The sequence below is a fragment of the Amblyraja radiata genome, chromosome 26 (assembly GCF_010909765.2).
Source record: "Amblyraja radiata isolate CabotCenter1 chromosome 26, sAmbRad1.1.pri, whole genome shotgun sequence".
Taxonomy (NCBI): domain Eukaryota; kingdom Metazoa; phylum Chordata; class Chondrichthyes; order Rajiformes; family Rajidae; genus Amblyraja; species Amblyraja radiata.
In genome coordinates this window covers 3,576,745-3,600,355 of record NC_045981.1, presented here as the reverse complement: position 1 = coordinate 3,600,355, position 23,611 = coordinate 3,576,745, and the positions used below count along the sequence as shown (strand labels likewise).

Below are 23,611 nucleotides of genomic sequence, written 5' to 3'. Positions count from 1 at the left end.
AAAATGCTGGTATAACTCAGCAGGTCAGGTAGCATCTCTGGAGAAAATGGACAGGTGACGTTTTGGGTTGGAACCCTTCTTCAGACTCCAATACTTTATTTCATTATTCCGTAAGTGCTGGAGTAACTCAGCAGTTCAGGCAGCTTCTCTGGAGAACATAGAGTAAAAGGGTCACAACCCGAAAAGTTACCTTTCCAAGTTCTGCAGAGATGCTGGCTGACCCGTTGAGTTACTCCAGCACTTTGTGACTTTTCATGACAAAGGGAGACTGGGTGATCGGAAGTTGCATATGAAAGGCATGTATTTACGCAGTTCCTTTCACAATTTAACAAGGTTCAAAAATGCTTTAACAACCAATTTGGAATGTAGCAAGTTACAAACTGGGGCAGTGTTGAATATGACAAGAGGTAGTTTGATAATCTGTTTCGAAGTGATGTTGTTTGACCAGGGTGTGAATGAGCATTCTCCTGCCCTTCGGAATAATGTCACGTAATCTTCCATGAGCATCCTTGAGGGCAGTGTGGAATGATTAAATGCCATGTTTGAGAAGCAGTAGCTCCAACTATTTTTCAATACTTCATTGGCATGTCACCGCATGTTTGGTGTTCAGGTTTGCAGAGTGTGACCTTCAGAGAATATTTGATACCCACTAAATGAGAGGGGTTTTGGCGATTAAAATTAAAATGTATGAAGATACAATACACATGAGAATTGTCACAACTCTGATATATAACCAGGCATAATTCTAAATAAGTAGGGTTTAAGGAAATGTTTTTAAATGTTCCATTCATTGCTGAGTACTAATCTTTGGCTTGAGTGATGCTTTTGGTTTGACATTTTAGTCCCTAACCATTTTAATGTTCTCAGACTGATACTGTTTTTTCTTCATTGTAATGACATTCCGCTGCTTTGTGCAGTGAAAGTGAAAGCCAGTATCAATAGCACCTCTGTGGTATACTCCTCGATTGTGGATTTATTTGCATTCAATTGTTTTAGAACAATTGCAAAATATATCACCAAATCTATGTTTAATTTTCAAGATGTCCGTGAAAATTATGTGGTTTTCAATAAGCGAAATAATGACAGAAAATAACTGATATTTATAGTATTATAGGTAAGGCACAATAATTGCTGCACAATACCAAATGCTCCAAGCACAGTTTGGTTGTTTCCTAACACTGTTTTTATAATTGATAGAATTCTTTAAAAATACATGATCATTAAATTACCTAGATCTTGCTTAGGGGAAGAAAAAACTGCTGTGCTCTGTAGAGACAGCAGCTGCAAGGTACTCAAGATCGTAGAGTGATAAAACGTGGAAACAGGACCTTCAACCCAACATACCCACACTGACCAACATGTCCCATCTACACTAGTCCTATCTGCCTGCATTTGGCCCATATCCGTCTAAACATGTCCTATCCATGTACCTGTCTAAATGTTTCTTTAATGTTGCAATAGTTGCAAATTAAACACTGCCTCAACCACCTCATCCGGCAGCTCATTCCATACACCCACCATCCTTTGTGTAAAAAAAGTTGCCCCTCAGGTTCCTATTAAATCTTTCCTCCTTCGCCTTAAACCTAAGTCTTCTGGTTCCCGATTCTCAGACTCTGGGCAAGAGACTCTTTGCGTTTACCCGATCTATTCCTCTCATGATTTTGTACACCTCTACAAGATCATCCCTCATCCTCCAGCGCTCCAAGGAATAAAACCATAGCTGGCTCAACCTCCCCCTATAGCTCATGCGCTCAAGTCTATATCTTCATACAGAGGTGGTGCATATATGTATGAGCTGCCAGATTAAGTGCCTGAGGCAGATATAGTAAAATAATTTAAAAGTCATTTGGACAGCGACATAAATAGGAAAAGTCCAGAGGATATGGGCCTTGTTTAGATGAGCCTTTTAGTTGGTATGGATGAGTTGGGACAAAGGGCTTGTTTCAATGTGCATGACTCTGTTTACCACAAGCACAGGATTATTCACAATCATATTAGAAATGTGTAAATATTTGCATTGGCTATGTTAGCATGGGAGAAGCAAATAAAATACTGTAAAATAGACTGATTTAAGGAAGAGTAAATGCAATCTATGCCAGCAGTTTGAGATTTAGGCTGTGTTGATGTGAATTTTTTTTAAATAAAGAAATATTGGAATCGGCTTGAATTTAATGATACATGTGTAAATCCATCTGATTTGTTTGATTATTTGTTGTTTCAATTTAATTTTGCTTGTTTGGAAAGAATTACAGTTGATGGAGAATTTTATTTTTCACTCATTCAAAGTAGAATATCCGAGTGAAACGATCTGCAAATGCTGGCTGTGGTTTGAAAGACATCTAACTCAGTAATTTGTTTTTTACACTTTACTTCCAGTTCTTTGGTAATAACAGCAGTGTTTGATCGGAACGTCAACTGCCGAAGAGCTGCCTCAGTAAGTATTCCGTTTAAATCCTTTTACAGTGGGTGAGATCAGTGATGAAACTTGCTGTTAATGAAGAGTGATTGTGATCTTTATCATGTTTTGTTTCATATTAAAAATTATATTTTAAGAGATTTGCTGGTGGGGCCTCCTGCCCATCCTCGCCCCTGCTCCCCGACAGACTCTCCCCCTCAATCCCCCTGGTCCACTTTCTCTGCCCTTTCTTTGTCGCACCTGACCATCAAGGCTGAGCATGTGAGGAAGGAGCTGAGCAGACTCTGCCCAGGCAAAGCCACGGTGTCAGCCCTAGGGTTCACTAGGCATGTGCCAGCCAGTTGTGCGGAGTACTCCAGCAATATCTTTAACCTGAGCCTGAGGGTGAGTAGAGAGGGTTCCCGTGATGTGGAAGACATCCTGCCTGGTTCCCGTACCAAAGAGGAAGCGCTCCAGCTCCTCCAATGACTACAGACCAGTGGCGTAGACTTCACACATCACGGAGAGGCTTGTCCTCACCTGCGACTCCTGGTTAAACCCTACCTGGACCCCCTGCAGTTTGCTTACCAAACAAAGATGGGGGTTGAGGACGCCATCATCCACCTGCTCCATCATTCCTATGCTCACCTGGATAAGCCGGGAAGTATTGTGAGGGTTATGTTTTTAACTTCTCCAGTGGTTTTAACACAATACGTCAGACTACAGAACTGGGTCTCGGACCCTGGTAGTGAGCAACACAGGGGCCCCACAGGGGATGGTCCTCTCCTCCTTCCTGTTCACCATCTACACCTCGGACTTCAGATATAACTCGGACTCCTGCCACCTACAGAAGTTTTCAGATGACTCTGCAATTGTGGACTGTGAGGGGTGGGAAGCTGAATACAGAGGAGCAGTCAACAAGTTTGTTGAGTGTTGTAGGCTGAATCACCTGCAGCTCAACACCACCAATACTAAAGAGTCAATGGTGGACTTTAGGAGGAGAGGAACACCCCTGTCCCCTGTCTCCATCAATGTGCAGTTTACCAGGCAGTACAAATACCTTGGAAAGTACCTGGACAGGAAACAATTAGTTTGTTTCTACATTTTGATTTTTATATGAAATTAGATTTGATTTTCAAATTAATAGAAGTTCAACAGAAAATGGGTTTCATTCTCTACGTACAAAACATTTCTGGTATAATACTACAGGTCAAACTAATCCTGTTAATCCACTATGCCTAGTTTCAACTCCACCTTATTGAAACTCTTTTCTAATCCATGTTTATTTCATCCAAGTGCATAGGTTGCTATGGCAATTCTTGGAAAGCATGAATCAGCCAAATGTTGCAACTATTGAAATTTAAATGATTATTTAAGAGCCAATAGAAGTATTTGTGCATTTACGTCAGTCTGTGCGTAAATATAATTAGTAAATGTGCTGTAAGCCTTAAAATTCACAACCTTTTATTGCCTGGATTACATCTCGCAATTTTTCTGCTCCCATCTCTGTAAGAACTGCTGCTTAGTATATGTAGGGCTTTGATTCTAAATACTGAAAACATGAGGGAAGGTGGTGGTTTCGGCCATTCCATCCATCTTTTGTGCACTTAATCTCACAATTGATTTTATCGCAGGTATAGGCCAATTGGAAGAACAAGAATCTTCACTTCCCAGTTTCATTCCACACCGTCTTCAGTGATAGAGGATCTATCGGTTATATCTAGAGCCAGGATTTTGCCATAAATACCATGTGCCTTTTCATGCCTTTTTTGATGATTTCACCAGGATAATGCCTTTTTCACGATCAAGTGTCTAAATCTGCCTTGTTTTGCATTTTTGCTAAAAGGTTGTGCTATTTTCTCTAGTTGTACCATGATTACAATGACGTTTTCTATGTTAACACATTAATATTAATGTTATTATTAACGTGTTAATAAAGTACAACTTACAAGAAAACTTCCACCACCATGGCGAAACCGGGGGCGCCACCATCGGTCATTCATGCGTTCGTGCCGCTGCCCGCTGGTTCAGTCTTCTCTAAGATCTATTTAAGAAAGAACTGCAGGTGCTGGAAAAATCGAAGGTAGACAAAAAATGCTGGAGAAACACAGTGGGTGAGGCAGCATCTATGTAGAGAAGGAATAGACGATGTTTCAGGCCAAGACCCTTCTTCAGACTGAAGTGGGTGGGGGGGGGGGGGGGGGAAGAAAGGACGAGGCGGAGACAGTAGGACTAGAAGGAGAGTTGGGAAGGGGAGGGGGAGGAGAGAGAAGACAAGGGCTATCTAAAATTAGAGAAGTCAATGTTGATACCGCTGGGGTGTAGACTACACAAGCGAAATACCCAAGCTTGTCTCCTCACTACATTTACTGCTGGCTCCAGTCGCAAATCTGAGTTTTCGAGTGATTTTCAAAACCATATTTTGGTGGTGGAAATGCCTTTTTATTGTCAATAAATGCCTTCTTCGTGCCTTTTTTGTAATTTTATTATGCATTTTTGCCTGCCTATTTCAGAGTTTTTTAGTGCCTAAACATCCTGGCTCTACTTATATATCCCTGAACCCTGCTGGCTGTGACCAGTGGCTCCATCAAATGAGGCAGTGCAGAAGAGGAAAGTTTAGGTTGCAATGTCTAACTTTGAAGTTTATTATAAGTTCTATTTGCAGTGACAGAATTTTGTCACTGGATTATCTCCATAGGTACAAATTGTTCTAAGCAGATTGTTAAACTTTATGGACCATGGATTGTTATAATTAATGTGTATAATTTTGTTTATTAACTATGGAAGTGTAGAACTCTAGAATTAACCAACATTTATTATGACCTTCTTAATACATTGTTGCAAACTGTTAATTTCTAATACTATTTTTACTTCAGGCTGCTTTCCAGGAGAACGTTGGAAGACAGGTACTGTTATTTTGCATATTGCTCAAAATATTATTGCCAAATTATCAATGTTCCAAGATATGTAATATATTTATGAAGAACGTGGATCCCATTGCACTCAAACGAATGTCCAATTACATCCCTGAACAATTTTGGAGTTCGAAGAGAGAAGTCAAAGAAAAAGACTGAAGCAGGATGCCAGTCTGAAGAAAGTGCAAGGTTGCAGTACACTAATCCCTTATTCCCAAACCCTCATCCAGAGGCATACTTTTCTTAATTGGTGCAGAAACAAAAGCCATAAAGTGATGTATATCCTTAATTCCGCTAGTGGTAGATTTCCTCCTTTACGACACAGTGTGCAAAACTGAAAAATGTACAACAAATCATTTGTTGGAACATTATGCAACTATGTTTAGAGTTTCACCATCAAATCCTTAAAGCCTTTACTCAGCTGGCTAGTAACTCTTTGCAACACTTTGAGAAAAACAAAGTTCCTTTTTGTGGCCAACAGCAGATTCAGCTAATAGTTTTCCACAGTTCAGCAGTGATATAAGGTTAGGACTTTTCTCCTAATATTCTGCAGATATGCCAGATCTTGTCTCATGGAAACAAAATCTAAAGTTGCATTAAAATAAAGAAGACCAGGGTTCAACCTATGACCCATTGTGTAAGAATTTCTAGCATTAATCCAAATCATTGCTGAGAAGTGCTGAAACCCAAGTATAGCCATGGATTTGATAATGCACAACAATTGGAGCAGGTGAGGAGTAGGAGGAATGACTTGAATTTGAATCTCAATTTTAAAGAAATCTCATCAAACTAAGTCACATAATTTGCCTTTATTTAGTTCAAAGAGTTGGCCAGTTACATCTGTGTTTGCTAAAAAAACTATAGACAGTTATCATTCCGACAGCTAAAACAAAATTAAAGTCAAAATAAAAATGTTGTAAATTTTCTTTGTCTCAAAAGCGTTGATGTCTTTGTTTAAATTAATGTAATATTTCTTCTTTGATTAGGAGTATTGCTTTGCTAGAATGGATAAAACTATGAGTTGGGCTTCTGATTTAGTGGTAGAACTTTTCCAAAGTACTTTATTAATAAATATTTAGAAAAATGTGCATTATGGAGTTTTCTTAGCTGCATAACCTAAATCAGAAATACGTTTAAGCTTATTTTACTTCATATAGAGTAAAGCCTGAAGAAGTAACACACAAACGACATACTGTGAATGTTCGAAGTCTGAAGTGTAAGCGGAGAATGCTGGAATTACACTTCAGGTCATGCAGCATCTATAGAGGGAGAAATAGAAATAACATCACAAGCTGATGATGATGAACATTAACTAGAATTGTGAAAAGTTGGAGACAAGTAGGATTTGAAATGTAAACACCTATGGGTAGGGAGAAGAGAACAAAAGACAATGTCTATGGTAAGGTGGAAGCCAGAACGACAAATAGGGATGACAGCGCAGGGCAAAATGCAGGAACAGATATATGTCTGGAAGAAGGCACACTATGATTTTGTAGGCATGTTGTCCCATCATGAGCTGCTTTTGCTGTTATTGTGTGCAATGCAATATTTCAAAGGTATTTTATTTATTGTCACGAGTACCAATTAAGGTACAGTGAAACTCAATTTACCATACAGTCATACTACAAAAAGCAACAAGACACACAACTACATAAAAGTTAACATAAACATCCACCACAGCGGATTCCCCACATTCCTCACTGTGATGGAAGGCAATGAAGTCTTCTTTCCACTTTATGTTGAGACTGTGCTCATCATGCTTCAATCTCCATGCTTCTTCCAACCTGTAGTAGCACAGTTTGCAGTATAAGTTAAATCATTATTTTCTACAGATCTCTGCAATCTTGCCGTGAAACATATTTCATACAGCTTGTTAATGATTATTGTTAATATATCTTTCAGGGCACATTTCCACATGGAATTGAGATCCTCACTGCAGCTGATTATTTTGCTGTTGGAAATCGGAAGAAATGTTTTCTGAACATTAGGTAATATTTCAAGGCGAAGGAGCTTCCTCTAATCTTCTGATACCAAATACATTGCCAAGAATTAGATTCAATGAGGTTTGCATGCTCTCATGCTCATTCAAGAGTCACACTCATACTTTGCAGTTCCCAATGTCCTGAAGGCATTTATGGTGTGGTTGCCCATGAAACAGACGGATCCGTGTCTGGGGACTAAGCCTAAGGAAGCAGAACCTGAGGCCTCGCTCCGTATACCCTGATTACTACTTTTTTTTTAAAGAAATGCTGAAAACATCAATTAGATAAATGTATTAACCTTTACCTGAATAAAGGTCAGAAGATCCCTGACTTTGAATAAAAAGTTGGCTTAAGTTTTTAATAAAGATTAGCGATCTTCTATAAATGAATTATGCCGTCGCATGGTTGACATTAAGCTGACAGTGTGGCTTCACGTTTACCATCAGGCAATCTGGTCAAAGATCAGAGCAACTTAAAATTCCCCTCATAGACACAAAAAGCTGGAGTAACTCAACGGGTCAGAGAGCGTCTCTGGGGAAAAGGAATAGGTGATGTTTCGGGTCGGGACCCTTCTTCAGACTGAGAGTCAAGGGAAAGGGAAACAAGAGATGTAGATGGTGATGTTGAGAGATAGGGAACAAATGAATGAAAGATATGCAAAAAAGTAATAATGATAAAGGAAACGGGCCATTGTTAGCTGTGGCCCAGGTGAGATCGAGTACATTGAGACTCACCAAGATGACTTTGAAGCTGGTATGGCTTTGGTGGAGTAGGGGGGGGGTATGAAGAGAGAGGGGAGGCAAGGGTTACTTGAAGTTTGAATATTGATTTCTCTAACTTCAAGTTTCCTTTACATAGACTTTCGGTCTATCTTTTTATACATTCTTCATATTGTGCCCTCATTTTGTTGTGTAATCCTAATTCTGATTATAACGAAATTCAATTCTACTTGTGCAGAGTAGTGAATTGTGTCCTTTTGATTTATTTCTGATTTGCAGTTTATACATTGTTGGATTTCCTGAGTATACTCAACCTTTGATTGATCATCTGATACATAAGAAATTTAACCACTGGGATTGGTAAGAGATTGTAATGTATTTAATGTATATATAGCTTGAATGATTTATAAGTTGTAACGTTATGAGAAAGTCTATAGATTGGATACTATTGGCGGTCATTTGTGCTTCTATGTTAGATAAGTACATTTATAAACCACCCAAATACAACTAAACTACTTCACGTACATCCAATTTACACCATTGTTTTTTTCTGAATATACAATGGACATATATCTTTGTTTCTAGTAAAGTAAAGGTTTTTCAATGTTTTAAATAATGAATAATGATTTTGTGATGAAGTAAGATAATGTGCTTTAAGGTAAGACAATTGGTGTGCCATATTGGCCAAAGCTTGATCCTCAGCTTGCAGAAGTTGTAAGATAATTATCACCTACCTGAAAGCTGAAATATTCCAAAGCTCTGATCCAATTCAAATAAGCTCACTAGCTGGAAGTACATTAATTCCTCTGCAAAAAATTATATTAACTGGTGATATTTAAAGTGAAGATTACTTTGATGACTCTGCATCCTATAACAAGTGCACTCTCTATTCACTCCACCTCTTCTCCCTTTCTTAAATATGTTCGTTTTCCCACTTTTCCAGTTCTGATGAAGAGTCACTGACCTGAAATGTTGACTGTGTCTCTCTCCAAAGATGCAGTCATAATTTTTCACGCCTTTTCTGTAATTGCTCCTGAGATTTTTAGTTCCACTGACAGAGCTCAATTAAATCACTTATTTGTGGATTAATATTCACATCCAATGAATATTATTGCTTTCCGTTTCTCCATTTTAATCTTGTTAAATCACCATGTTGTGATCCTCGATAGATTGCTGGTGACTACAGAAAATAGCCTTTTAGGTTACTTAAAACGGATAATAAATGCAGGATCCACTGTTTCAAAACAAAGAGCCATAATTAATTAAAAATCTGTAACTCAATATTATACTTTTACTTTTCAATAAAGCACACCCTTTCACCTACTTTTGAGATACTCATGCGTATCCTTGTTCACTTAAAGACTTTATTTTCTTTAGCATTTATTAGCATTTATTTTCTTTGCATCCTAGTGGAACCACATGAGAAGTGAAGCATGTATCTTAAGTTATGTGCATTTATAATTGGGATATGTCTAGTTAGAAATATAAGTGATTTATATAAAGATTACAGACACACAATGCTGGAGTAACTCAGCGGGACAGGCAGCATCTCTGGAGAGAAGGTATGAGTGACGTTTTGGGTCAAGCCCTTCTTACTTACTCTAACCTCTCCCTTTTGACCGTTAGCCCTTCGCTCACTCTGCAGCCACTCCAACATTATAATCAGAAGGGTCTCGACCCAAAACATCACCCATTCCTTCTCTCCAGAGATGCTGCCTGTCCCGCTGAGTTACTCCAGCATTTTGTGACTATCTTTGATTTAAACCAGTATCTGCCGTTCCTTCCTACATATAAAAAGACTATCTTATCGTGCAATAAAAATTGTATTTTTTCGATAAAATAATTGATTGTTTTTATGTTATCACAGTGCTATTCGAGAGCTCACAGCAAAGACCCTCCATAATCTTACTCCATGCTCTCCGGAATACATGGCAAACATTGGTAATGTATAGTTCCCTTTAAATACTGTTGCTTTTAACATAAAACTAAAAGAGAAGGCATATAACATTGCAAAGATTAGTGGGAAGCTAGAGGATTGGGACACATTTAAAAAAACAACAGAAAATAACTAAAAAGGAACTAAGGCAAGAAAATATGAAATATGAAAGTAAGCTAGCCAATAATATAGAAGAGGATAGCTAAAGTCACAAGAGTAAGAAAGAGGCAAGAGTGGATGTTGGGCAGTTAGAAAATGATGCTGGGGAATAAAGAAATGGCAGATGAATTGAATAAGTTTTGTGCATCAGTCTTCACAACGGAAGACACCAGCAACATGCCTGAAATTCGAGAACGTCGTGGGGTGGAAGTTAGTGGAGTGGCTATTACAAAGCAGAAGGTTCTTGGGAAGCTGAAGGGTCTGAAGGTAGATAAGCCACCTCCCTTATGGACTGTACCCCAGGGTTCTGAAAGAGGTGGCTTTAGAGATTGTGAGTATCTTGAGTATCACTAGAATCAGGAGTGGTTCCAGACAAATGGAAAATTGCAAATATTATTCAAGAAGGGAGCAAAGCAGAAAAGGGGAAACTATAGTCTGGTTTGCCTGACTTCAGTGGTTGGTAAGATTTGGAGTCCATTATAAAGGATGAAGGTTCTATGTACCCTAAAGTACACGATAAAATAGGCCGAGGTCAGCATGATTTTGTGAAAGGGAGATCTTACCTGACGAACCTGTTGGAAGCCTTTGAGGAAGTAAATAGTGTGGAGTCATGCATTTTGATAGTAGGAATAATGGTGTAGACTATTTTCTAAATGGGGAGCAAATTCAGAAATTGGAGGTGCAAAGGGACTTAGGATTGCTGGTAAAGGATTCCCAAAAAGTTAATTTGCAAGTCGAATCAGTAGTAAAGAAGGCAAATGCAATGCTGGCATTTATTTAGAGAGGGCTAGAATATAAAAGTTTGGAAGGATGACAGGGAACCTCTGAAACTTACCGAATAGTGAAAAGCCCAGATAGAGTGGATGTGGGGAGAATGTTTCTACTAGTGGGAATGTTTAGGACCAGAGGCCACAGCCTCAGCCATGATTGAATGGCGGAATAGACTTGATGGGCCGAATGGCCTAATTCTGCTTCGATAACGTATGCATTTATAAATAATGCATGAGATATACCAGCTGATTATTTGCTGATCGACACGTGTCCTGATATTCTAGTGTTTATTATAATTCAGATAGCTGGAAATAAAAATAAAAAAGCGTGACTCTGAATATGGTCAAAGAGGAAACACTATATGCTCCATTTCTCACCTGATTATTGAAAAACTCACTCCATTGTTTTTTACTATGTACAGTTTCACGTTTTATAACTGTCAAACCCATCCTTTCACTATATCTGCTTTCCATTGAGTTTTTAGTTCGAACAAGATGCATCCATCATCTTGAAATATCTGTCTCAGAAACTAACTCCAATGTCTCGTGTTTCTTTCTGCTCATTACATCTTTTTAACTGGAAATCTTTTCATTATTCCGTTGTTTCTAAGATGCGTGATCACATTTCAAATTAGTCTCAAAGTGCCTTTATATTATAACTTTCTAAAACCACTGTTAATATTGCATCTCTTTAAACATTTGGTTAATCCATGATGATAGAACATATCTGAATTATATCAGTCTTTTACTTCTGGGGATTTACAAAGGTTTTTGTTAAGATGTGGCTATGTACATATTCTTGCCTTGTTGAATGTTTGCCTTGTTGATGATTGAAATGTGGCCTTCCTTAAGAACTGACAACACAGAGGCAGCTATGTCATTGAAAAGGCAATTCATAATTATTTTCTATTTATTTTCGTTATCTGGACACCGCTGGTGTTGAACTGGATTATTTTCCCCGCGATCTTTCCTCAGTAAATATACTGAACTAACACCGTTCTTGCTTCAACAAGTTTATTCGTCACCCCGAGGGATTTACTCTGGTCCATGACCTGTCACTCTCTTGGAGTTCCAAGTGTTCCTCAGAGCAAGTGATTTACAATAGGCATAGCACAAGTATATAAGCAGTAGCAAGCAGAAGCAATTTGGCGTGCTTTCTTGGTCCTCCAATCATATCATGACACGGTATGTGTATAAAGGCGAAGGTCAGGTTCCTCAAGACAAGTGACTCACAAGCGCATGATCTCATTATCACCCATGTTTAATAAAGAACTGAAGATGCTGGGAAAATCGAAGGTAGACAAGAAATGCTGGACATATTCTGCGGGTGAGGCAGCATCTATGGAGAGAAGGAATTGGCGATGTCTCATGTCAAGACCCTTTTTCAGACTGATCTTTGGAGAGAGGGGGAGGAGAACTTCAAAGTAGACATACCTTGAGGAGATTTCACAGTGGAGTGGACAAAATGTTTAAGAAAGAACTGCAGATGCTGGAAAAATCGAAGGTAGACAAAAAATGCTGGAGAAACTCAAGACTGAAGCAGGGTCTTGACCCGAAACGTCGCCAATTCCTTCTCTCCATAGATGCTGCCTCACCTGCTGAGTTCCTCCAGCATTTTTTGTCCATTATCACCAATGATTAGGTTAAATGACTCAAACAATTGACTCGCACATTATCACCAATGATCAGGTTCCTCAAAATGAGTGACTAACTTCGTAGTCTGTAACAGAACCCAGCATTTTTCCACTCAACACTGGAATTTTCCACTAACTTACACAGCAAAAACCAAACTCGTCACTGCCACTTGAAGAACTAAAGTTTATGGCACATTGACTGAATCGTAGCAAGTGTGTTTAGCATTAATATGTTTTCATTTGTGTTAAATCTTTTTTTTGTAGCTTTGACACAGTTATTACCTATAGCAACAGGCATTGATTTGAACACACGACATGGTGCAGTATTGGCTTGTGCAGAAATTGTCAATGCACTCTTCAAAATAGCTATTGAGAACAACAGGTAAGTGATTATTTACATGTTCCCATTAAAATACAACCATCAAGATATTCTTTAGTCTCACTAAAAGAGAATAATATTAAAATTATTAATTATGAAAGTTAGTAAAACCTGCAATCGAGGAAATGCTGAAAAATGTTTTTTTTAAGGACTATTAAATAGACATTCTCAGGCAGGTCTAATTCCCTCAAAGCTTCTCTCATCTTGTAATTATTGGTAACTTGTATTCTGCTGCTTTAGTAATAAGCAGACTAACATCTACCAGTTAATGTATATTTGTGTAATCTAACAGATGTGTTTGCTCATCGCAAATAAATCAATGGTCTCTCACAGCATATCAAGAACTTCAGTTGTACATATTATTCCTCTTGCTTTGCAGAATTTCAGCCGTAAATTCTCATCACTTGATTTTTCTAACCAGAATCAAAACAATATTTTTAAGATTCTGTTAAGTTTGATTGTAAAGCTTGTATCCTTAATAGCAAAAATTAAGTGATGGTGTGATGATTTATTAGAGGGTATTCAATGCTGAAACTTTGAATGTGTCTTGAGTATTATTTTTACCCCAGAAAATAATTGGTTGTTCCTTGGTATCTTTTAGTTGTGTGTGAATTGTGCATTTTGAAATTTTTACCACAAAGAATGTTTCAACAAATTGCTTAGATGCACCTGTCCAACATGTTCTTGAAGCCTGTAATGAAAGGAGCTGAAAGTGTATCATAATAATGGGAATGCAGAAGAAAGTGGTGGTAATAGAGGCTCGTGGATTTAGAACATAAATATTGTTCTCTGCAGCTGTCAGTTCCAACGGCTGTGTTGCCTGCGTAGTGCTGGAACAAAAAATGCCTCCTTGTACTAGTTTAAGGAGAAGTTTGGGCGGGGAGGGTAAAGATACAGTTGCCACGATTGATGTAGAACGTAATGACATAGGTATGACTAGGAAGGCGGTTCTGCTGAACAAGTATCAGTACCTGGTCTCCAAATTAAATAACAGAGCACAAAGATGATAACACCTTGCGCTATGTGTAAATTGGCACATGGTAGCTAGGATCAGATAAATTAACGTGTGGTGCAAGAGACCGCAGTGAGAAAAATAGGTTTCAATTCACTAGTATTAGAGGAATAAATTGGTAACTGTGCTCCAGCAAATTGAATAATTTGTGTTGCAAAAAGCTTTTCACTCACAAAATCAAGAAATAGAAACAGTTATGCAGATGAAAAGGGCAGAAAACATTCTAGGCACCTAAACAATATTGGAAATGTGGGTCAAATGTGTTCCCTCTTGAGTTTATAGATCTGGAAGAGCATCTTTGTAAATTAATTCAAACTCCCCTATTGTTGCTAATTTAGTTTGGCCAATCCATGTATGGATTGAAATCTCCTTTGATCATTGTATTAACTTTGTTACATCCACCTATAATTTTCTCATTTATACCATGTCCTACCTTATTGCTGTGTGAGAGCCTACACTAATGTTTTCTGTACATTGCTGCTTCTCTATTCCATCCAAAATTCATTTTCTGAGTCCAAATCCATTATGTTATTCATTATTATCGGGACAACCGTGTTCTCTTTTCCATTTTCTCTACTTTTATAAAGGTTGAGTATACTAGAATATTTTAATTCTTGTGCTGGGTCAGGTTATATCCACTTCTCTGTCATGGCTATTAGATTATCCGACATTTTAGTCATTAATTCTAATTATAATTGTTACGAATGTTACAGGTGTTGAGAAGAGCCTTGCTATGTCCATTTGCCTCTGTTCTGACACTAATTCTAGCTATACTCTAATGCATTTATAGGCACTGTCCCTTCTGGACAATATCTGGTTATCTCTTCCCATTTCTCTACCCTGCACTATTTGTTTGTCCTTCTCCCCTTGTTTACAAAGCTGAATATCACCCAGTTTCTACCACTATTTAAATTTGTAACTTCCTCAAATATCACTTTCTGTGAGATTCAATTTGTCTTAGTTTGATCCATGCCTCTTCCCATAAACTGCCTGCCAGAACTGTAAATAATTCAATCACCTCCATAATTTACCTTCATCAATCCTCCTCAAAAATCACACCCATGGCTGTTATGTACTCGCTAGCAATGTTGGTCCATATTAAAGTTATTTTTCCTCTCCCAGCTTCTTTTATGCTTCCCAAACCTATTTCTACAGAGTTTGATATTTGAGGAGGGGAGAAGTAAGGAGGTTCCAGCATGGGGAGACCGCCCTGAGGGGAGGGGGAGGGGGAAGGGGGGAGAACAAAAGATGACCTGGCGCGGGATACTTTGTAGCTTTGTCAGCGCCCTTTATGTGGCGACTCTTTGTATACGTTGCGTATGCAAAATAAAGAACTCACTGTGACTTGTCACAAGTGACAATAAAGTATTCATGTTCTTCTGCTAAGCAACTGTTTCATCAAATAATTTCTATTAGTAGAAAATGCCATATAATAATAAATGGTGTATGCAGTACTTAATAAATTCATCTGACATTTTATGCATATACGAACATTAATTATCTATTCCAATAATTTTCCAGCAGGTAATTGAAGGCAGGTAGCAAGTGTGGTGTACCTGGTTGTTGCAGGCTGTTTTATTATACTGCAGATATGTAAATGTTATGGTCAGTCATACATCAAAATTTGTGTTTCTTGCATTTTTTAATTCAGCTTATTGCTGTTTGGATATATTGGTTAAAGGTATGATGTTGTGTCCTATAGTGAACCTTATTTTGGTCAGGACTGTCAAGCATATGGCCCTCAAACTACAAATAGGAATAAAAAGGAACTATTCAAATTCTTCTTGTTTTAATGTTCTACTTATCGTTTTATGTTAACTCATCAATGTGATATAATAATTGTCTTTACAGGCCGGTGACAGATTATATCAATGAGAATACACTAGAAAGTTTGAAGAATATTCATCGAAAGGTATGACTGGCACAGTACAATTTAGCAACATATTTGATTGCAGTTTTTTAATATTTATCTCAAAATGAGTTAGCTCCATAGCACTTAACAAAACAAAACACAGCTTTTTCAGCATTTGTGTGGACATGATGCCACATGATGTCATTAGTTTACTGGAAGGCCTCACCACCCAGATTGGAGCTGAATTCTTTTAAAAGCTGCTCAACTAACGGTGGAATAGCGGTAAAGCTACTGCTTTACAGCGCCAGAGACCCGGGTTCGATCCCGACTACGGGTGCTGTCGGTACGGAGTTTGTACGTTCTCCCCGTGACCTGCATGGGTTTTGTCCGAGATCGTCTGTTTCCTCCCACACACCAAAGATGTACAGCTTTGTAGATTAATTGACTTGGTATAAATACAAAATCGTTCCTGTGTGGATGTAGGGTCTTGTTAATATGCGGGGATCGCTGGTCGATGACAACTCGGTGGGCCAAAAGGCCTGTTTCTCTAAATTAAACTAAGTGTGGACTTTACAGTAGAAATTCAGCAAATTTGGGCAGATTGCTGCTCCCTTTAAATTACTGACCATCAGTTGATATTATGATCTGTAGCAATAATGATTGATGAACAGCACCGTTCTAAAATTTGATTTCACTAGCTGTCATTGAAGATAATGGTTGTACAGATTTCAATTAAGATGACACACAGATTTCAATTCAGATGATACACAGATCATCTTTGTGTTTACTTTATCTATAATCTGTGTCATATACTTATATATCCATGAAATAGCCCTTTCAGCTCAACCTGTCCATACTAATCAAGTTGAAAAGCTGCATCTACATTGGAAGTCATCACTAAGCTGATCTTTCAAGCATTCTCTCTAACTTCTGCTTCACCATGTGACCAGTAAAGTAACATTCAGAAGATACGTATCATTGTATTCATTACTGTCAACAAAGAAATGGGCAAACCCTTTCAATTACATTCAGTAATCCTTTTCATTTGATTGTTTTACAAGATAGAATTGGTATGTCAAACAATTTACCATTTGCACACTGACTGATCAATTTGTCTTTTGAAGTATGTATGTTTAGAAATTGCACAATTTCTATGTACTTTTAATGCCTGTTATTTCTTTCAGCTTTATAATTGCCAGTTATACAGGTAAGTGTTTATTTTAAACCTTTTAATAATCACCTTAATATTTAAGATAGAGATTTAACTCCAGTAACTTCCATCCCTTGACTCTTGAATTTAAGGCACGTTGCTGGCGTCTTCCACTGTGAAGACTGCTGAAAAAAAGTTGTTCAATTCCTCTGCCATTTCATTATTCCCCATTATTACTTTTTTCAGCAATCTAGATCATAAGTAGTCATGGGTGAGGTGTTGGGAGACGGAGAAAGGCTAATGTGATGCCTCTATAACGTAACCTCTGTAGTAGGCAAATTCCCAGAGAGTATTCTCAAGGATAAGATATATATGCATTTGGATAGACAGAGGCTAGTAGATAGCATGGTTCTGTATGTGGGAGATTGAGTCTTAGGAATTAGATTTTTTGCGACACATTTGCGCAGCGATAGATTGCTGCCTTACAACGTCATGGACCTGGGTTCGATCTTGACTTTGGGTGCTGTCTGTATGGAGTTTGTACGTTTTTCCTGTGACCGCATGGGTTCTCCAGTTTTCACCCACATTCCAAAGATGTGCGGGTTTGTAGATGAATTGGCATCTGCATATTGCCACGTGTGTAGGATGCGAAACTGGGATCTTATTACACACTTTATGTACCTTTCTGCACATGAACTCCAAACCCAATTTTTAAATCTGATTGATTCTTTCATCGTCTTGCTATTTACCTTGGTGCTAATTCAGTGACATCTATGCTGTACATTATCTCTTATATTGTGCACACTAACTAAGTTTTATTCATTCTTTTAAGCATTTCTGGACAAAATAAAAAATGGTTGTGTGTTTCCATTGTAGAGGATTGGAATTCAGTTAGCCATTCCCCTCCTCTTGGTTAATAAAAATCTCTGCAACTGATTTAATCATGTTGTTGCCGACAGCTTTTGTTGCTGATAGATTTCCGGTACATTAATTTTACAGAATGGGATTATTAAATTGAATTAATTTAGTCTTATCCTATTAGACAATAACCTTGTATCATTACCATCTTCATTGCTTGTCCATTCCTTAAATTGCCAACGTAGAATCCTTTTGATTGCCTCTATCTTGTGACTATCTTGTGCTCAATGGTAGACTGCACTATAATCAGAAACAAGGATATTTGCTGATGGTCACAGGAGTTTAGTTCATTCTACAATTCCTCAATTAATGAACCTGTTAGTGCCAGGTCCTGGACAGCATTCATTCTCATGGTATCTGTTGTCAATAATATTCCCATCACATAAGTAATAATAATAATAATAAATTTTATTTATGGGCGCCTTTCAAGAGTCTCAAGGACACCTTACAAAAATTTAGCAGGTAGAGGAAAAACATGTAAGGGGAATGAAATAAATAGTAGAGACATGACTAGTACACAAAGTAAAGACAGAATTCAATTCAAAACACAATATGAGGCAATTAATGCACAGATGAAAAGGGAGGGGGACGTGGGGCTAAGGATAGTGAGGGTGTGGTAGGCAGAGGTGAAGAGATGGGTCTTGAGGCGGGACTGGAAGATGGTGAGGGACACGGAATTGTGGATCAGTTGGGGGAGGGAGTTCCAGAGCCTGGGAGCTGCCCTGGAGAAGGCTCTGTCCCCAAAACTGCGGAGGTTGGACTTGTGGATGGAGAGGAGACCGGCTGATGTGGATCTGAGGGACCGTGAGGGTTGGTAGGGGGAGAGGAGGTCAGTGAGATATGGGGGGGCCAGATGGTGGAGGGCTTTGTAGGTGAGGATAAGGATTTTGTAGGTGATCCGGTGGGAGATGGGAAGCCAGTGAAGTTGTTTGAGGACTGGAGTGATGTGATGCCAGGATTTGGTGTGGGTGATGAGTCGGGCGGCTGCGTTCTGGACCAGTTGGAGTCGTTTGATGTAGGTGGAGCTGATGCCAAGGAGAAGTGAGTTGCAATAGTCCAGTCGGGAGGAGATGAAGGCATGGATGAGTCTTTCAGCAGCGGGAGGTGTGAGAGAGGGTCTGAGTTTGGCGATGTTGCGGAGATGAAAGAAGGAGGTTTTAATGACATGGCGGATGTGAGGCTCAAGGGAGAGGGTGGAATCAAAGATCACGCCAAGGTTGCGGGCCTGGGGAGATGGGGAGACAGTGGTGCCGTCGATGGTGAGAGTGGGGTTATTGATTTTGCTGAGTGGCTTTGGAGCCTATGAGGAGGAATTCTGTCTTATCACTGTTGAGTTTGAGGAAATTATGTTGCATCCAGGTTTTTATAGCTGACAAACAGGAGTTGATATGGGAGAGGGGGGGGGGGGGGGGGTTGTGGGGGGATTTGGTGCCGAGGTAGATCTGGGTGTCATCGGCGTAACAGTGGAAGTCCAGGTTGAAGTGGCGGAGTATCTGACCAAGGGGGAGGATGTAGATGATGAAGAGGAGGGGGCCGAGTACGGAGCCTTGGGGAACGCCTTGAGTGACTGTACAGGCAATGGCCATCACATCACCACTCCATGATCTTCAACTCCTTTACTCTCATTGAATTCCACATTGTTCACCAATGATGTGACATTTAAGTGGTCTAGCCATACAATGGACCATTTTGGCCACGCCACCTTGGCCGTAATTTCACCCCGCTGCCACCATTGGGAAGAAGGTACAGGAGCCTGAGAACTGTTACCTGCACGTTCAAGGACAACTTCTTCCCATCAACCACCAATCTCTTGAACCACCCTGCACAACCCTAACCGTAACCTACTTCAACAGCAAACTACTATGGACTTTGTATAAGGCTGCACTATGTACTTGGCTTGCACTATTATGGTCTGGTTTACCTGGATAGCTGTCAATTTATTGTTTATTTATTTGTTGTGTTGCATTTAAAGTGCCTGTGAAACTGTAGCAAGTACAAATTTCATTGTTCCATTTCTGGTTCATTTGACATGTAAATGTTCTTGAAGTGGGGAAAAATGTTTAGAGAAGTGTATGTGGGAGGTTAAAGCATTAAGAGACTTGCAATGATCAAAGGGCTGCAGTTGAAAGATCATCGTTATATTGGGGGGGGGGGAGTTCTAAAGTTGAAGGAAATGACAAAGTCAAGGCAGGCTGAGGGCCCGGAGCATTGGCAGTTTTTGAATTGAAGAGGAGATGAACCGTCTTGGCACTTTAACAGATGTCAAAAGTCCATTTTGGGCTAAAACATAACACCTCGTTACAAATGTTATGGATTTTCACTCTTAAAAATTCACAGGTCATTACCCAAAAAAGAATCAAGCTATGGAATAAAACTTGCTTTCATGAAATTTATTTAAAGAAACAGTAAATAAACAAAACCATTTTTTTTTTCAACTTTCATTTCTTGACATGGCTGTGCATTACAGAGAATCACAATATATCATGATTTATAGGAACATCATATACATTATATATCCCATAACCCCCCCCCCCCCCACCATAAGGGGGATCGACAGTATTGTTTGAAATCATTCCATTTCACACTGATTTATTTCTCATCCAACGTTATTATAATAGTCATAAATAACCAATAATTTGATAAACACAATGTTATTAAAGAATAATTGAGAATTACTACTCCAGAACACAGAAGGGATGAGAACATCTTCCAATCCTTACTAAACGTGCAACTCTAGTGCAACTGAGTTAATTGCATTCAAGAGATTAAGAATATGATTTATATATTCTGTAAATCTTTCATTTTCTTGGGCAGCAAAATGTAAAATGTAAAATGATAGAAAGTGACTTTCTCGGGCTAAGCTTTCCAAATTTGTTCTTTATCTGTAGAGGATTCGGTGGAGCATTTATGAGACCAGCAGGTAAGCAGAAGATGATACTAATACATACCATATTGATTTAGTTATGTTATATATCATTTAAGTTCAAGAATTTATCATTTAATATTAAATATTGTAGTAAAAGCTATCAACTTATTCTCATAATTATCTTGTAATAACTATCTCATAATAATTTATTTGACACTAAGTTATCTTGAATCCCCAAGACATTGATTGACCAAGGTGTAACTTTAACTGTGCTGTGAAACTGTTTTTGCTGTGTGACCTTTGAGAAACTGGCAATCAACTATCCTAATATCATCCCCATAAAATACATTGGAACAAATTGTGTAAGAAAGAACTGCAGATGCTGGTTAAAATCGAAGGTGGACACAAAATGCTGGAATAACTCAGCGGGTGAGGCAGTATCTCCGAAGAGAAGGAATGAGCGACGGACCAAATTGTATTGGCTGCCAATGTTCACTCCTGCAGAACAATATCCCAGAATGTCTGAAGAAGGGTCTCGACCTGAAACGCTACCCATTCCTTCTCTCCAGAGATGCTGCCTGTCCCGCTGAGTTACTCCAGTTTTTTGTGTCTATCCCAGAATTAATGACTGGTGTCATTTCACACAGGTCATGACATTCCAGGGTCGGGCCCTTAGCATTGTGCCACCAAACTTTTATGTTGCTGAGGTTATGGTATAATTGATAGAATTGCTTAGGATATTTCTCTTGCCTTATTGATTATGGAGATGTAGATCGATTGGTAGTATTTTGTTTATGTTGTGTTTGGTAGTTATAGACTCCGCAACTTGCCCAGGCACATGTAGAGATGTATGGGATGTACCCATATAAAAGTTTGGACTACAGTTGACAAGTCAAGGAGATAAAAATAATATTTGGATGTGTAGTAGAAACATAGAGTATAAAATCTGAACCTTTATATATCATTTGTTGGATACCCTGTGGCATACTATGCTCATTTCCAGGCATGATACATTTTGAGAGTGTGCAGAGGAGATTTATTCCCCTTATGTAAGGGTATGAGGGGCTCGAATTATCTAAAACTGGAGAAGTTTGGAACTTTTACTACAGAGCAGACAAAGATATTAAATTAAGCTTGTCAAAATCATGATGCAAACATATTAATTCTCAATTTGGGGAATTAATTTCCTTTGAGGCAGAGAGACATGAATAATACAATCAGATTTTAGGATAATGAATAAATAAACCAGATGAGTTGTGAGATGGAAGGCATTGCTAGAAAGCTTTGGAATTACAATCATAATTCTGAAATGAGGAAATGGATAAATAATTTGAAGTCGGATTGTGTATGTAAAGTTCTATTCCTTGGTCCTATTGACTTGCTTGTTCAAATAACTGGTAAATGTGCCAGTGTGATTGACTCTGCCAAATGTGCCAAATTTGACTGAGTGATTTCACCTTTTTTAGGTTTTTGTTGAATTAAGAAAAAACACTTTTTTTTGTGCAGCTTTTCATGTTGAACCCAGAATATGTTGTTCTAAGTTGGACCATGCTATTTATTTTATGAAGTTCAGTTCAATTACAGAAATTTGAGCTATTTGTGGAAGTAAGCTATTCCTCATCTGGTTATGCTAGATCGAGTAGACCATTTAAGCTTTTATTGTTCTTCATTGTTCTTGATTAGCCCAGTCTACAAACTGCCATTCAAGATTCCATTTTTTAATAAATACAGAATTTATATATATTTTTTTATAATATAATAATATAAGGTCTATATTATTTATTGGAAAAGGAGAAACTTCAATATAAAATACACAATTTTTTCATAAATTTTGATCAGTTGATTTAAGTACAGAATCTGATGTTGAAATTATATTTCGTAAAAATGTTTTTAAATTTTATTTTACAGTTTGCTGTTTCATAAAAAAAATGTCGCAGTCAAAAATGCCTTTGAAGAATGATTCCATAATTGGTAAGCTGCTTACTATTTAAAGCTTGTTGTGTATTATGTTACTACTAATAGTTGGTTCAAAGGTGAATATAATTGTGGAAATATTTCAAAAAATTTAAATGCCAAAACTACTATTATCAGAGTTCAAAAATGAAGAATGAAGAGTGTACTTTAGGAACTAAGGATAGTGCAATCTGATCATATAGATACTGCAAATCTTGATCTCTCAAAGTTCAATATCTAATTAGTGCAAAATTAGCTAACAATATTTAACAATTAGTAAACAGCTAACAACGGCCAGTTTCTTTTATCATCATTACTTTTTTGCAAATCTTTCATTCGTTTGTTCTATATCTCTCTACATCACCATCTATATCTTTTATTTCCCTTTCCCCTGACTCAATCTGAAGAAGGGTCTCGGCCCAAAACATCACCCAATCCTTCTCTCCATAGATGATGTCTGTCCCGCTGAGTTACTCCAGCATTTTGTGTCTATTTTCAGTTTAAACCACCATCTGCAGTTCCTTCCTACAGAATTAGCAGTAATGTACACCCGGAAGAACAAATTTGGATGAATAGGAAGAATTTAAAAATAGATTTTTTTTAACTGTACTGGCTTTATCTGATAGGAATTTGTGGTGAAGATAGACACAAAATGCTGGAGTAACTCAGCGGGTCAGGCAGCATCTTTGGAGAAAAGGAATAGGTGACATTTTGGGTCCGAACCCTTCTTCAGACCTTTTCTTCAGAAATTCTGGATATCTTTGTGATCCATTGTTATAATTAATATATCTGAACGATGAGAAAGTGAACCAATTGTTCAAATATTTTTAAGATATTTAAGTATGGAATAAAATTTGAGTACAGGTGACCTCCATGTTAGATGTGGAGCTGGGGGAGGGGGCAGGTTGGAGTTCCTAGGAAATCAATCTGATCACTATTTTCCTTAATATACTGCATCATTTGTGCTTATG

At 38.2% G+C, this 23,611-nt stretch overlaps 1 protein-coding gene across 3 annotated transcripts in view; it reads left to right on the top strand.

The window, feature by feature from the left end:
* The window catches only part of tbcd (tubulin folding cofactor D), a 164,065-nt gene that overhangs the window by 92,384 nt on the left and 48,070 nt on the right, over positions 1 to 23,611 (top strand). For all 3 annotated transcript variants that reach the window (XM_033044058.1, XM_033044057.1, XM_033044056.1), the window contains 10 exons: positions 2,377 to 2,434; positions 5,272 to 5,301; positions 7,213 to 7,298; positions 8,291 to 8,371; positions 9,879 to 9,952; positions 12,775 to 12,892; positions 15,753 to 15,813; positions 16,938 to 16,960; positions 20,710 to 20,741; positions 22,596 to 22,658. In XM_033044058.1, coding sequence (XP_032899949.1) covers positions 2,377 to 2,434; positions 5,272 to 5,301; positions 7,213 to 7,298; positions 8,291 to 8,371; positions 9,879 to 9,952; positions 12,775 to 12,892; positions 15,753 to 15,813; positions 16,938 to 16,960; positions 20,710 to 20,741; positions 22,596 to 22,658 — 626 coding nt within the window. The remainder of the gene's footprint in view (positions 1 to 2,376; positions 2,435 to 5,271; positions 5,302 to 7,212; positions 7,299 to 8,290; positions 8,372 to 9,878; positions 9,953 to 12,774; positions 12,893 to 15,752; positions 15,814 to 16,937; positions 16,961 to 20,709; positions 20,742 to 22,595; positions 22,659 to 23,611) is intronic.